General features: G+C 32.1%; 1 protein-coding gene across 1 annotated transcript in view; it reads right to left on the bottom strand.

Moving 5' to 3' along the window:
• The window catches only part of LOC129806228 (glutamate receptor ionotropic, kainate 2-like), a 47,174-nt gene extending 38,733 nt beyond the window's left edge, over nt 1–8,441 (bottom strand). Inside the window, exons 1-5 of the mRNA XM_055854658.1 lie at nt 8,368–8,441; nt 4,482–4,777; nt 4,251–4,397; nt 4,122–4,184; nt 700–903 (exon numbers count right to left, since the gene is read on the bottom strand). Coding sequence (XP_055710633.1) covers nt 700–903; nt 4,122–4,184; nt 4,251–4,397; nt 4,482–4,557 — 490 coding nt within the window. The 5' untranslated portion in view covers nt 4,558–4,777; nt 8,368–8,441. The remainder of the gene's footprint in view (nt 1–699; nt 904–4,121; nt 4,185–4,250; nt 4,398–4,481; nt 4,778–8,367) is intronic.
• Between the last annotated feature and the right edge of the window lie 4,744 nt (nt 8,442–13,185).

Here is a 13,185-nt window from a genome sequence, read left to right on the forward strand (position 1 = left end):
AACGAATGTGAATTTTGATTCCATGAAATTTTACCGATCTAAAAGATGTGCCAGAGCCATAAGGACCATTTCAAAATAGGCAAAAATCAATTAAAGCATAATGGTGGTATTCCAATGAAAAATGAACATGATTTTTAGTACTTTACTGTTCTCAAGTACTTCTACATTATGAACTTGCCGTTTTGTTGGTTCCTGTCTGGAATTTTTTCTTTAGATGTGACAGGAACCAACACAAAGGAAAATCAATAATGTAGAATCACTTGAGACCAGTGAAGTGCTAAGAAAAACATGTTCATTTTTAATTCGAACAGCACAATTAATCATTAATATGCCTTAAGAATGATTTTTTTAAATAATCTACATTTATTAATTATTAATTGAACAAAAGTATGAGTAAAAAATTATTAAGTTAGCCGAGACACACTCCATAAAATCGAATTGTCTGTCCTATTAGTATTAATATTTTAATAAATATGAAAAGCCTGTGTCAATATAGTTTAGAAGGGACACAGAATTATTATGTGTTGTAGGATATATTCTCTAGATTCTATTTAACCAAAATCTATTCTATTTTTTTATAAACTGGTACATGTCTCTGCTAACCAATTCTTGAATTGGATAGTGATCATACTTCAGTTTTAAAAGAATTTTAGCCCTAATGATTCAACTCTGCTTTTTGGATTTTATGTACGAACAAACCTTCATCCGTCTCATAGATAATGGTAAAACTTTTCCAACTGTAATCCACAAGGAGGTCAGCTAATGCTCGTGATAATACATTGCTGTCCGGATAGACGTTGATTGTCATGGAGCCAGCAGTGCGATATCCACCAAGTGGTTCAGGCGACCAATGAGTTATTATATGGGGCACCTCTATTGTGTGACAAATGGCACTTGCGATTCCTGCGGATTCAACACCCTCCAATTATTATTTTCCTGCAACATGACCTTTATTGCCTGGTGTTCTATGTGATTAACCACGATAGAAAGTGTCGAGATTGATTTAGCGCAAATTGCTGCGGAATTTGGAGCAATTCAGCAAAGATATAAATTTCGTGGAAAGGACCCAATTGAATTTAGGAGTAATGGAGATTTGTGAAGTACATATTGGCTAAATAGTATTGGATTTCTCAAATAAAGTTTGCAAAGAATGAAATATTAGATCACGCCCCCTTTGGAATAACAATCAACTAAATGTTAGTTGATTTTGAGTTTTCATGCTTAAAAAAAATGAAGCTGCAATCAACTCAAGAGAGTCGCTACTAACAACTCTGTCCTGGTGAAGCAGAAATGACTCCGCCCACTATAAAATAGACCACGCCTTCAAAATGACTTGTAACAGTGGAAACTTTACAATTTTGGAATGATTTTTCCATATTTTAGCACTACAAACAGTTCCGAGAGAAAACACAAAATCAAAATACGTGGATAGGGTAGGCTCATAAGTGGGCGTGGCTTTCGAGGCCGTGTGAATCTATTTATCTTTTGAATCTTCCGAAACATTTTATGTAATTAATACTAAATTCTTATTCAGAGCAACAAAATATACTAGACTACCTTATTGAAGGCGTGGCTTCCTCGCTGTGAGACAGAATTGGTCTAGCTCCGCCCACTATAACAAAAGCGTCAGCTAAAATTTTTATAGATAAAGCTTTCTTTGGAAAATAGTACAGCATTCCTTCTTACAGAACATGTGATAATTTTTTTTTGGAAGTAACATCATTTGGTTCAATTTCATTGAAAGTTATTCAATCACTTCAAGAAAAGGCGACGAGAAGGAGAATATTTGGAGACATTTTCCTCAAGTAGTTATTTGTCTCAAAGTGCTTTCAGAGTAGTCAGAATAATAAAATTTGCAACTTTCCCAAACGAGACAGAAAATCTTCAACGAGTGGAGATAACTTGGAAGATTTTCCACCCATGTCACTGTCTCACTTCCTGGGAAAATTCATCATGAAGATGCAGCACTTTGCAGCATCAGACATCAAAATGTTCCTCTCCACTCGTCATCTCAAGACGACGTTCACATGGTGATAAAAGCAGGGATTTTATAATTAATTTTCTCGTTGAATGTATGTTTCCAGGAGGAATTAAATTAGCTTTCAACGTCTAATATGGGAAAGTTATGTGATGACGACATATCCAGAGAAATTTTAAAGTGTTAAGTACTTAGAAAAATATTCAAAATGGAAAATTTTGGTACGTAAATAACCTTTTAGATGTTCTTTTTTAATAAAGGAACTTTTTTCTGGAAGGTACTATTGGATATTCTGGGCAAATTCCACTCGAGAGAAATTTTAAGCCACGCCTATTTTAGCTTGTCTGCCAATTCCTATTTTAATTTCACCGTAAATACTCAAAAGCGAAAAATATAACAATTTCTAATATTTATCAAGAGCACAAAAGTTAATTTTCAAACCATACCACACCAATAATTTAGATGTGGATGTAACTCTGCCCTTAAATATTAGGCCACGCCTTTTATAAGTACTGTATTTAGTTTTAAAAAGTAATTCAAATATTCTTCGAGTTTGATCAACAAACGATTACAGAATATTCAACATAATTTTCTAATAAATATTTCATTGTAAACAAAATTATATTTATTATATAATTATAATTATAATTTATTATATTGTTTCTAACATTTTTTCCTTTTCTTTTTTTTGGATTTATCATGTGGGTTTCTGGGTTTTCTGTTCAACTTTTGATGAACTCTTTATTATTATTTTTTCTTAATTCATATTTTTTTTCTTCACGCTGAATTGAACTCGTTGTGACACCACGAGCCTAGTTGCTCCTGTCACATCTACCTTGAGCATATTTCCGATTATCTCTGCAATAGGGCTTATTTTGTAATTGTAATTTATTTATTTGGTAAAATATTATATAAAAGATCGTTATACACGACAAAAGACTATACAGCCTGAGAAGAAGCATTTCCGCCGTTTGGCTTTGGAGGCTGGTCACCAACGCTAAGACGGCGGCGGACGCCTTGATTCATGCCTTATTGCTGCATACTTTTTGTTAATTGTATATGCTTAAGAGTAATAAATATATAATAATAATAATAATAATAATAATAAAAACCTTTTTTAGTGCCACGCCCTTTCTCAAACCCCGCCCCTTTGGTTACTATTCTTGCTACAACGTACCAGTCTAATAACTTTAATTAATGTCTTCTGTTCTGCGAGACTGAGAAATGGGAGGAAGCAAAAATAATATATTCCATGCCTCTTCATATGCCACGCCCAGTTTTGTGAATTGTATCAAAAATCATTGTAACAAACAAATAAAAAGAAATATAATCATACGTCTCTTCTAAAGCCCTTCCTACTTGTTTGTATATTGCCCTCATCAAGTTATTGAATTTTATCCACTGTTTAGAAAAATCATTGAGAAAAAAACAAGACCAGTTGTGTTATACCACGCCCTTTTTGAAATGCTACAAATTTTTTTAATTTTCTTATCTATATTCCTTAAATTTTATCCACTGTTTCCTGAAGTTGTTTAAAATGTATGGGGAGTGATAAAAATCAAAAAAGCCACGCCCCTTTTGGAAGTTTCGTCATTACTTTCAAATCGTTTTAGGCCACGCCCTTTTTAAGAAGTCTGGCTAAATACTCTTTTTTTAAATGTATTTCCTTTCTATTTAAACCTTCCGAGAAAACCACAAACTTAAGGTAAACCTTGGATGTAAAATATTCCATCGACTGAGAAAAGAAAAAGAGACCACGCCCCCAATACAAAGTGCTCAAATCGTTTTGACCCAAAAGAATTTGATTTTTTACAAGTATAAGGCAAGACTGTAATAAAATTCTAGATAAACTGAAGTGTAACGATTTTCAACAAATCTATGCGAAATTTGGACTATTTTCATCATTTATACAAATAATATTGGGGGCGTGGTCTCTTTTTATTTGTTCGGTAGATAGAACATTTTATATCCGAGGTTTTCCTTGTGTTTCTGGTGTTCGTGGAAGGTGTAAATAGAAAAGAAATACATTTCAAAATAATACTTAGCTAGATTTCTAAAAAGGGCGTGGCCTAAATTTCATTTGGAATTTTTCTTTTAGATTTCTAAACAAATTTTCACAATTCCAAATCAATTTTCGCATTACCTGCTGCTTGAATGGAGCTTGGTCCGAAAATTGCAGCAACTCCATCTCCAATTAATTCACACACTAAAACAGAAGTAGACAATATCCGTCAATTGAAGTGCATTCAGAGTCAATCAATCAGTAATTTACCTATTTTCTCAGTGACAAAACTATCCCATTCTGTCACATTCTTGATAATTGGTTTGAGTTCAAACCTCCTCTCGTGCATATTTACTCGACTGATGGACGAATGGAAAGCGATTATTGCGTCTACATCGTTTGTGTTGAAAATTCCGCCTATGTGGGTGGAAAATCACATGAAATTTATCAGAAAATTGCCCCCCGCCTTCAATAAATTGTAAACAAAACCACAAAATTTACCTATTGGAATCAACCTCTTTCCATTGGTCAATGTCGTGGTGAAAAATATGGCGAAAATTATCAGGAAAAACTTCATTTTTTCGGCTAAGTCTTCTCACTTTTTCCACATAACTCTGTCTTGGGAGCACTCTTGGGATATTTTTGAGTTTATAATTAATTTACACACTGACCCAGAAAGATGGCACTCTCACTCTCATGAGGCAGGAAAATTAACAAACCTGTGTCCACGACACTTCGCATGAGACTGAGAGATATTTCTCACAAGGAAGGAGGCTCTATCTTCAACATCTTTCGAACTATAAATAAAACACATATGAAGAAGTGATCACACATCATGATCTTATTGAGCCAGGTTTTACTCTTCAACGTTGGAATGTACAATTACCATTCAAACAGCTAAAAGTTACTAAATATCTACCCAAGACTCCAACCACTTCATTAGAAATTAATTTATTACTCAATGAGCATTTGAAATTAAGTTATCTTTTGTAAAAATATTTTTGACTTTTCATTTAGCTCATGAGCAAAACACAATAGAATTTGCCTATATTTTGATCAATATATTTTAGCAAAGACCCTTTGGTTGAGATATTAGATGCTATGACAAAAAATATTTATATTCATAAAAATAAATAGAAAAAAATCTCATAAATTTGAATAACTTTTCGAAACTAATTTGTTATAAAGTTTGACATTTCTATAATTCAATAAATAATTAAATTATTTTACTTAATTTATCAATAATAATTTTACTTAATAATTAAAAAAATATGAAATTATAATGGAATTTTGCAGAAAACAAAATTTTATTTAATTAAGCGCGAGTATTTTGATTAGAAAACGAAACCTATATTTCGTCATCAAAGTCCTACTATGAGCTTTACACCTGTCCTATTCTTCCTACCTAATGGCGCCAACCTACCTAATGGAGTAAATGTTTTTTACGCTGTTCAGTGAAATAGAATTCCCATATAAAATAGATCAAGTATTATTCTTTGTTAAAATTGAAAGGTCTTTAAACCGAACACAAATATTGTATTCATAATGTAAACAACAGTCTTGTAGTTCAATAAATAATAATAATAATAATAATAATAACCTTCTTCTTCTTTGTTAAAGTTTTATATTAAGTTAATTAAATACTTACTTTAGCAATTTTATACCATTTTTTTAAATTTACAAACAAAGATATTTAAATTAATCTGACCATTATATTTTATTTTATGCTTATTTAAACGAGTGTTTTTAATTAAAAATTTCCTTTTCTAAATAGAATTTCCTCACTGAGCTTTATCTCGACTAATGTTTGTCTACCTTCTATAATCTTATAATCTTCTATAAGAAGCTTCGTATTTGAGATTGTATCCCGTCAAAATCCTGATCGTTAAAATAACGAAAAATCCAAAATCGCGAAGTCACCACAATCTTATAAAACCAAAATCTCGAAAAGAAACATTCCGAAATCTAAAAGCCAGAAAAGTTAAAATCCCGAAAGGCATAAAATTCTGAAAAGCCGAAGTCCCGAAAGTCAAAATTTTAAAACAACAAAAATCCCGAAAAATAAAAATCTAGGAAAACCAAAATCCTTATAGTCACAATTTCAAAAGCAAAAAACCGGAAGTCAAAACCTTAAAAAAAACCAAAATCCCGATATGTCAAAATCCAGGAAATCTAAAATCTTTAAAAGACAATATCTCGAAAAGGCAGATCCAGGAACACCAAAATTTCGAAAGCCAAAATCCTGAAAAGACAAAATTCCGAAATGTTTAAAATCTCAAGAAGGCAAAATCTAAAAAAGTTTAAAATCCTGAAAAACAAAAATCAAGGGTAGCTAAAGTCTTGAAAAGAGAGATCCTAAAGGACAAAATACCAAAAAGCCAAAATCCCGATAAGCCAAAATCCGGAAAAGCTCAAAATATTGAAAAGACAAAATGCCGAAAAGTTGCAGATAAAACAGCATCAAAATCTCGAAGGCTAAAATCCCGAAAATACAAAATATCAAAAAGCCAAAGTTCAGAAAGCCAAAATCCGGAAATGCCAAAATATTGAAAAGAAAAAATTCCGAAAAGTCTAAGATCAGGAAAATCAAAATCTCGAAAGCTGAAATCTCGGAAATATAAAATACTAAAAAGCCAAAATCCCGAAAAGCGCTAAATCCTTTAAAGCCAAAATCCTGAATGAAAAAAAATCTTTAAAGAAAAACCAAAATCTCAAAAAGTCAAAATCCAATAAAACAAATATCCCGAAAAGCCTTAAATCCCGAAAAGCCAAATTCCAAGAAGTTTGATTTCTTAAAAACCAGAATCCCGAAATGTAATTCCGAAAATTCCAAAATTTCGAAAAGCCAAAATCTAGGAATTTAAAATCTTAATAAAAGACCAAAATCTCGAAAAACGCAAATCCCGAAAGCTGCAAAGATCCCGAAAGAATCACCCGAAAGATGGTGCAAGATCCCGAAAAGTTCAAAAACTTCAGCAAAAATCACTAATGCCAAAATTTCAAAAAGTCCAAAATCAGTAAATGCCAAAATTCTGAAAAGCCAAAAATTTGGGAAATTATTTATTTCCCGTGTTGCAGCAAAGGAAATTTTCTGTATTTTGGGAAATTTTAAGTTTCACTTGCAGGGTAAGAGGAACCTTTTGTATTTTGGGAAATTACTAGTTTCGTTTATTGGGACAAAGGTAAATTATTTGACATTTTAACCCATTCGGAATTTTGGTTCTCAGTATTTTAGTTTTTAGAAATTTGTGTGCCACCGATTAGAGATATATGTGTGGTTTTTTGTGATTAATTGAAAGTGCTCAAAAAGAAGAGCGTTTTAAAATATATCTACTAAAAATTTACTAGTACCTCAATGATTTTATTATTTTGTTCAAGAAGGACAGGCCCCCAAATTTCCCTTCCTTTTCTGATTTTTATTAGGTTATTAATGTTTTTCCTTGTAATTTTTAATGACTTTGCATAAAATACAAGGTCAGCTGGAGAATTGCTGTTTTAGCTAAGACACGTTAAGGAGAATTTTGACCTTGGGAAAGGCATTTTATCTCAAGAACAAGCCACTAGGGGAAATTTCCCAAGATTCACTGGTGCATTGCAAAGTGGTACGAATTTCGAACAAATCCTTTTTAAACGAGCATTGTTTCAAGCAGTAAATAATTTTGCAACACAAATCAAGTCAAAATGCACAAAACTATGCTATTTAATTCCTGTATTACGAAAAGTATACAACATAGTTATACTCAACAAAAATAAACTTTCAAAAATACTTGCAAACAATTGAAATTTATGATTCAGTTGTGTTTCAAATTATATAGAAAAAAGTTGGTACAATAAATAATGTTCAAAAAAAAAAACACTCTCTATATAAATTTTGCAGCAAAACAGCGCACAATTGTTCAGAGTTTCCATACAATTTTCCCTAAATAGTTCCATTTATATGTTGGGAGCACAAGAAGCACTTTAGAGAGCTGTCTAAATGCTTTTTCCATAAATCACCCAGCAATTAAGACCAACGACATCGAATTGAGCTACAGTACATATTTCTCACCAGTTACTGCATCTTGTTTTTCCGCAGATTCATTTTCTTCGTGTGAGAAAATCACTCAAGTGTATTTGAGTTTGTTAATTCAAAATGAATTTTCCACAAAACTCGAGCAAGAGAGTGTGAGAGAATGTTTCTGAGAGCAGTTGACGAAGTATTTATTTATCTTTCTTTTTTTGAATAACTGAGTTTACAAAAGGAAATTGCAGAAAATGCAGGAGTAGCACCAAAAAGTTTCATTAAAAAACTCTCGTTAATCATTCTGAACGGGGAAAAAAAGCTCCATTCAACTGAACAAATCGCTCATTAAATTCCGTCAATTCTTAAGGAGAAAACAAAACTTACAATGTTTTGTTTTCGTTTTTATTTTCGTTCCTTACAAACACTTTCCTATTTGAGATATCCCGGGGAAAAATATTTAAAACTTCTCATGGGATTTCCCATTATTTACGCTCAAAGATTCTTTCTATATCCTGTTTTTCTGCCATTAAAAAACAAAAATCTTAATTATAGAAGATTATGGCAAATATTTAATAGAAAACAATTCAAAACTACCCATTAAAAATCCATTCGCATTCATTAGAATACCAAAGACATTTTCACATCTAAAATATTTCTGTACAAGAAGCCCTGTGGAAAAGTTGTCGACATGTCGGATGGTTCATCTAGTAATAGTCCAACGGTAAAATCTTGACAAACATGAGTATTAATTTCAAATGAAAAAATAACAAAAATTGTTTAGAAATGATGCAAAGGGGAAATGTAAAAAAAATACTAATAAAAGTGTTAAAATATTCTCTTTTACTGAGAGTGCATACGTCTATTTCGTGTTAAAGCGACAGAGAAACGTGTCAAATGCACTCTGTGATGATTAATATTTGGTGTGTTTTTCTTCTTAGCGAAAAACACAGTGATTTGAATTTCTTCGTTTAAACAATAATGGTAACCCTACTATACTCAAAGCAAAATATCTTATATTTTAAGCTTCTTTCTTTCTTGGACTGAGTTAGACTTATTTCTTGGGAGTAATTGTAAGTTCTATGTTGCACGATAATGCAACTGTCCTATTTGCTTTCGTCAAAATCCAGGAAATCGAAAATCTTTAAAAGACAATATCTCAAAAAGCAGATCCAGGAACACCACAATTTCGAAAGCCAAAATCCCGAAAAGACAAAATTCCGAAAAGTATAAAAACTCGAAAAGTCAAAATCTAGGAAAGTTTAAAATTCTAAAAGCAAAAATCTAGGAAAGCTAAAGTCTTGAAAACAGGAACCCGAAAATACAAAATACCAAAAATCCAAAATCCCGAAAAGCCAAAATCCCGAAAGCCAAAATCCGAGAATGCCAAAATTTTGAAAAGACAAAATACCGAAAAGCCAATATCCCGAAAAGCCAAAATCTGGAAATGCCAAAATCTTTAAAAGACAAAATCCCGAATAGTGTAAGATCCAGAAACATCAAAATTTCGAAGGTTAAAATATCGAAAATACAAAGTACCAAAAAGCCAAAATCCCGAAAACCAAAATCCGGGAATGCCAAAATTTTGAAAAGACAAAATACCGAAAAGCCAACATCCCGAAAGCCAAAATCCGGAAATGCCAAAATCTTTAAAAGACAAAATCCCGAATAGTCTAAGATCCAGAAACATCAAAATTTCGAAGGCTAAAATATCGAAAATACAAAGTACCAAAAAGCCAAAATCCCGAAAGCCAAAATCCGGGAATGCCAAAATTTTGAAAAGACAAAATACCGAAAAGTCTTCTTGAAAGTAATTCTAAGTATGATGAACTGGTTGATTCTATGCTGCACGAAAATGCAACCGTGCTATTTCCCTTCGTTCATCAATTTAAGATTGCAGAAATGTCTTACGACATTATGGGTTTAGTTTAGATAAAATACAAACTTGATATCATAATTACTCACCAAGATAAGCGGAAGGTTGTTACCAGTCAGGCATTGATCGATTTAGCCCTCGAACAAGTATTTTTCGTCGTTTCTAGTTTAGACCGTAAGGCAATTCTGCAACAGTATGACAATGTCATATTACAAATTTAAAAATATTATTAATGTGAGACATGCGGAAAAAATTAAACGACAATCAGATATGACGATCGAACGATATGACATTGAACAATATGACACCGGTCTAGGATTGGGATTGAAGGTCCCTCGGTTAAACGGTTACCACCAACAGGCTCGTTATGAGATTGTTCTCAACCATTCCCAATTGCTCAACCAAAATGACAAAAAGGATATTCTATTGATGGGGTAACTGACGGATTTATATTGAATTCAGATCTTTCTTTTTTCGTCAGATGCAGCTTTTCCCTCAATTAAATACTTAAAATTTTACGCCAAAGCTTTCGACCAAGCCTTTCCCTGGTCACGACTTGCAACGCAACCCAGTTATGTAGCACGTTCCTACGCTCACGGAGCCTAAAATCCTCAACGGCCTGTAGCGACTATACGGATCACAATAGTTCAAGGAAATTTAATGAAATCAAAATTCACGACCCTTTCTCAAACGTTTTGCACACGTCTATAACATGCTTCTGTACTCTTCTTCTTCCTTAGAACACCACAATAAATGTGATTCAGGGTTCTGCCGTTTACTTGGTGATACCAGTATTAGTAAGTCAGCGGCAGACGCAACCAATTTACAGATTGGAAAGAATAATATATGTCCATCTATCACTATCTAAAGATAAAGGTGTAAAAATACGAAATCTTTGAAGTCTTTAACATTTTTATTGCGAGAACATTCCATGCAAAATTGCAGAAAATTCTATATAATTTCCGTGGATGATCAATGGAATGGTGCGTAACTTTATTTATAGGATAAGGTTTAAATGTCTCTCAAGTCTAAATTTATCTCATGTTTTCACTCTCACGGGAGAGAGAAATTGATATTTTGACATAATTAAAATTATCCAAACGACAAATTTACACTAAGCCAGGGAAAATTTATTCATGTAATTCTTGGGAAAATTATCTGAAACATTTTTGAGCGTATTTTTTCTGTATTTCTTTTCTTCTCTTGGGAAATTATAGAGAAAAAAACGACGAAGAAAGTGCGAGACTTTGAACTAGAGCCAAAGATACGCGAAAACGGGGAATTTTCGTGAATGAAAATTGATTGTAAACATCCAAAGAGATGAGGAATGACGAAGGAAATTCCTTTTCGTGTCTGTCACACAGAGATATTGAATTCAATTTTTAACCCATCGTACTTCTTAGTTTATTGGATAAATTCTTGAGCTGATGCCCTGGAGCTTCTATATATCCCGGAGGTATGGAAGAGAGATATTGATGACATGAAATGTGGGTCAGTGTGATATGAAATTTTCATCAGAACTCACAGTGATACATATCGCATTTTCTCTTTTCCGTATCAAATGGCATTTCTTTCCACCGGAGATTAAAGTATTAAAAGTCCATCATCGTATTTACAACTTCGTCCTCATCGATCTCTCTCTCAAACACTTTTTTTTTGGAGAAACTTTCAAAGAAAGTTCAATACAGGAAAAAGCTCAAGAATTCATTGATAAATTCTCCCAGTCAAGCCAAAGAAAAATAAGAATGAGAATTAATTAATGAAAAGTTCCGTTGGAGTTTTCCGAGAAAGTCCTATACCAATTTTACTATATCAATGGTTTTTGCAGAACATTCTCTGGTGCTTAATAATAAATCTGCTGAAACTTCTGTGAAGGGCAATTTGCAAATGCGCTCAAATTAAATTTAAACATCAAAAATAATTATTCAATTGGGTATCGTCAGCAAATTGAAATGAAATTAACATGATTTTGAATTTTCCAACATATTTGGCTGAATACGGGAAAACAGGGCAATTTCCTAAAATTAATTAAATATTTACACTTTCGAAAAAGGATTTGTGTATCTTTTTGATAAATAAACACTTAAATTTGCAAAGTTTTCCAAATCAAAATTGAGCGATACTCAATTAAGTAAAGATTTAGATTTTTGTCTTTACCGAATTTGATCTATCGGCCACATTTCGTTTTTTCTTTATAAAAAAAATATTTTCTTTTGTCATAACGCTTTAGAGCTTTATGAGATCATTATCAGAAATACATTTAATCTGGTTATTAACCTGATTCAAAATCCTGAGTCTGTCAGTAAACGTTTTCTGAATGTACTCGTGCCTCTTGATCATAAATTTTGAATATATTATGTTTAACCTGTCGGAATTTTCCATAAAATAAACAATTGACTACGAAGAGTCTTCCCAGCAGAATCCCCTTAATAATTTCTCATCTTTGAACTTCTTCTGATATATAATTTTCGTCCTAAATTATAAATTATCAAAAACAGTTTATTTCTTATGATTCATCATCGCTTTTCTATACATATATTTATCATAAATAACTTTAGAAATGTACAAACCCATCATATGCCTCTCAAATGACATAAAATCAAAATATATCCGGATTACATTAAGTTAGTTGCATGTTTTTGACCATTTAGAATCACTGTTCCCAATGAGGCAACAAACTTTTGACTCACGAAAAATGATCATCTCCAGGAAAATAATTTTTTTTATGTGAAATAAAATTAATTTAACTGTTTTTGAAATACATAAAAAGGTCTTCGGATTACAGAAAACACATTTGCAAAAAGAAAATAATTAAAAATTATACTATTTCTCTACTCTATCGATCGAACTCAAAGAGAGCAGTTATATAATCGTTTTTGTTCCAACTTCTCACCGCCCTGGAGCTTAAACGGTAAAGGATATCAACTTCCGGTTTTCGGTGACCCCTAGATTTTGGTCACAATTTTTCGACAAAAAACTTCAGATTTTAAAATTGAGAACAGTTCTCAGCGCCATTTGTGGGAGTTTTCTCCCGTTAATGGCGCTAGTGACGTGGTGATTTACGTTAATATATTTGATTTAATTTCATTTTAAAAAGTTCTAATATGTCGTTTTAAAAACATTATTATAAATCATTGTAATGATTTCTTCTCTTCCTCTAGATAATTCATATTTATTCAGCGCAGCTATAAAATTATTTAATCTTCATATTCCAATAAAAACAATGAATACATTGTATTTTGTCCATCATTAAAAGGAAATTAATGAGCCATTTTTTTTAGCACAAAAATATAACAATAAAGCTATATAAATTCGAAATTGCTTATTAG

The sequence above is a fragment of the Phlebotomus papatasi genome, chromosome 3 (genome assembly GCF_024763615.1).
Source record: "Phlebotomus papatasi isolate M1 chromosome 3, Ppap_2.1, whole genome shotgun sequence".
Taxonomy (NCBI): Eukaryota; Metazoa; Arthropoda; class Insecta; order Diptera; family Psychodidae; genus Phlebotomus; species Phlebotomus papatasi.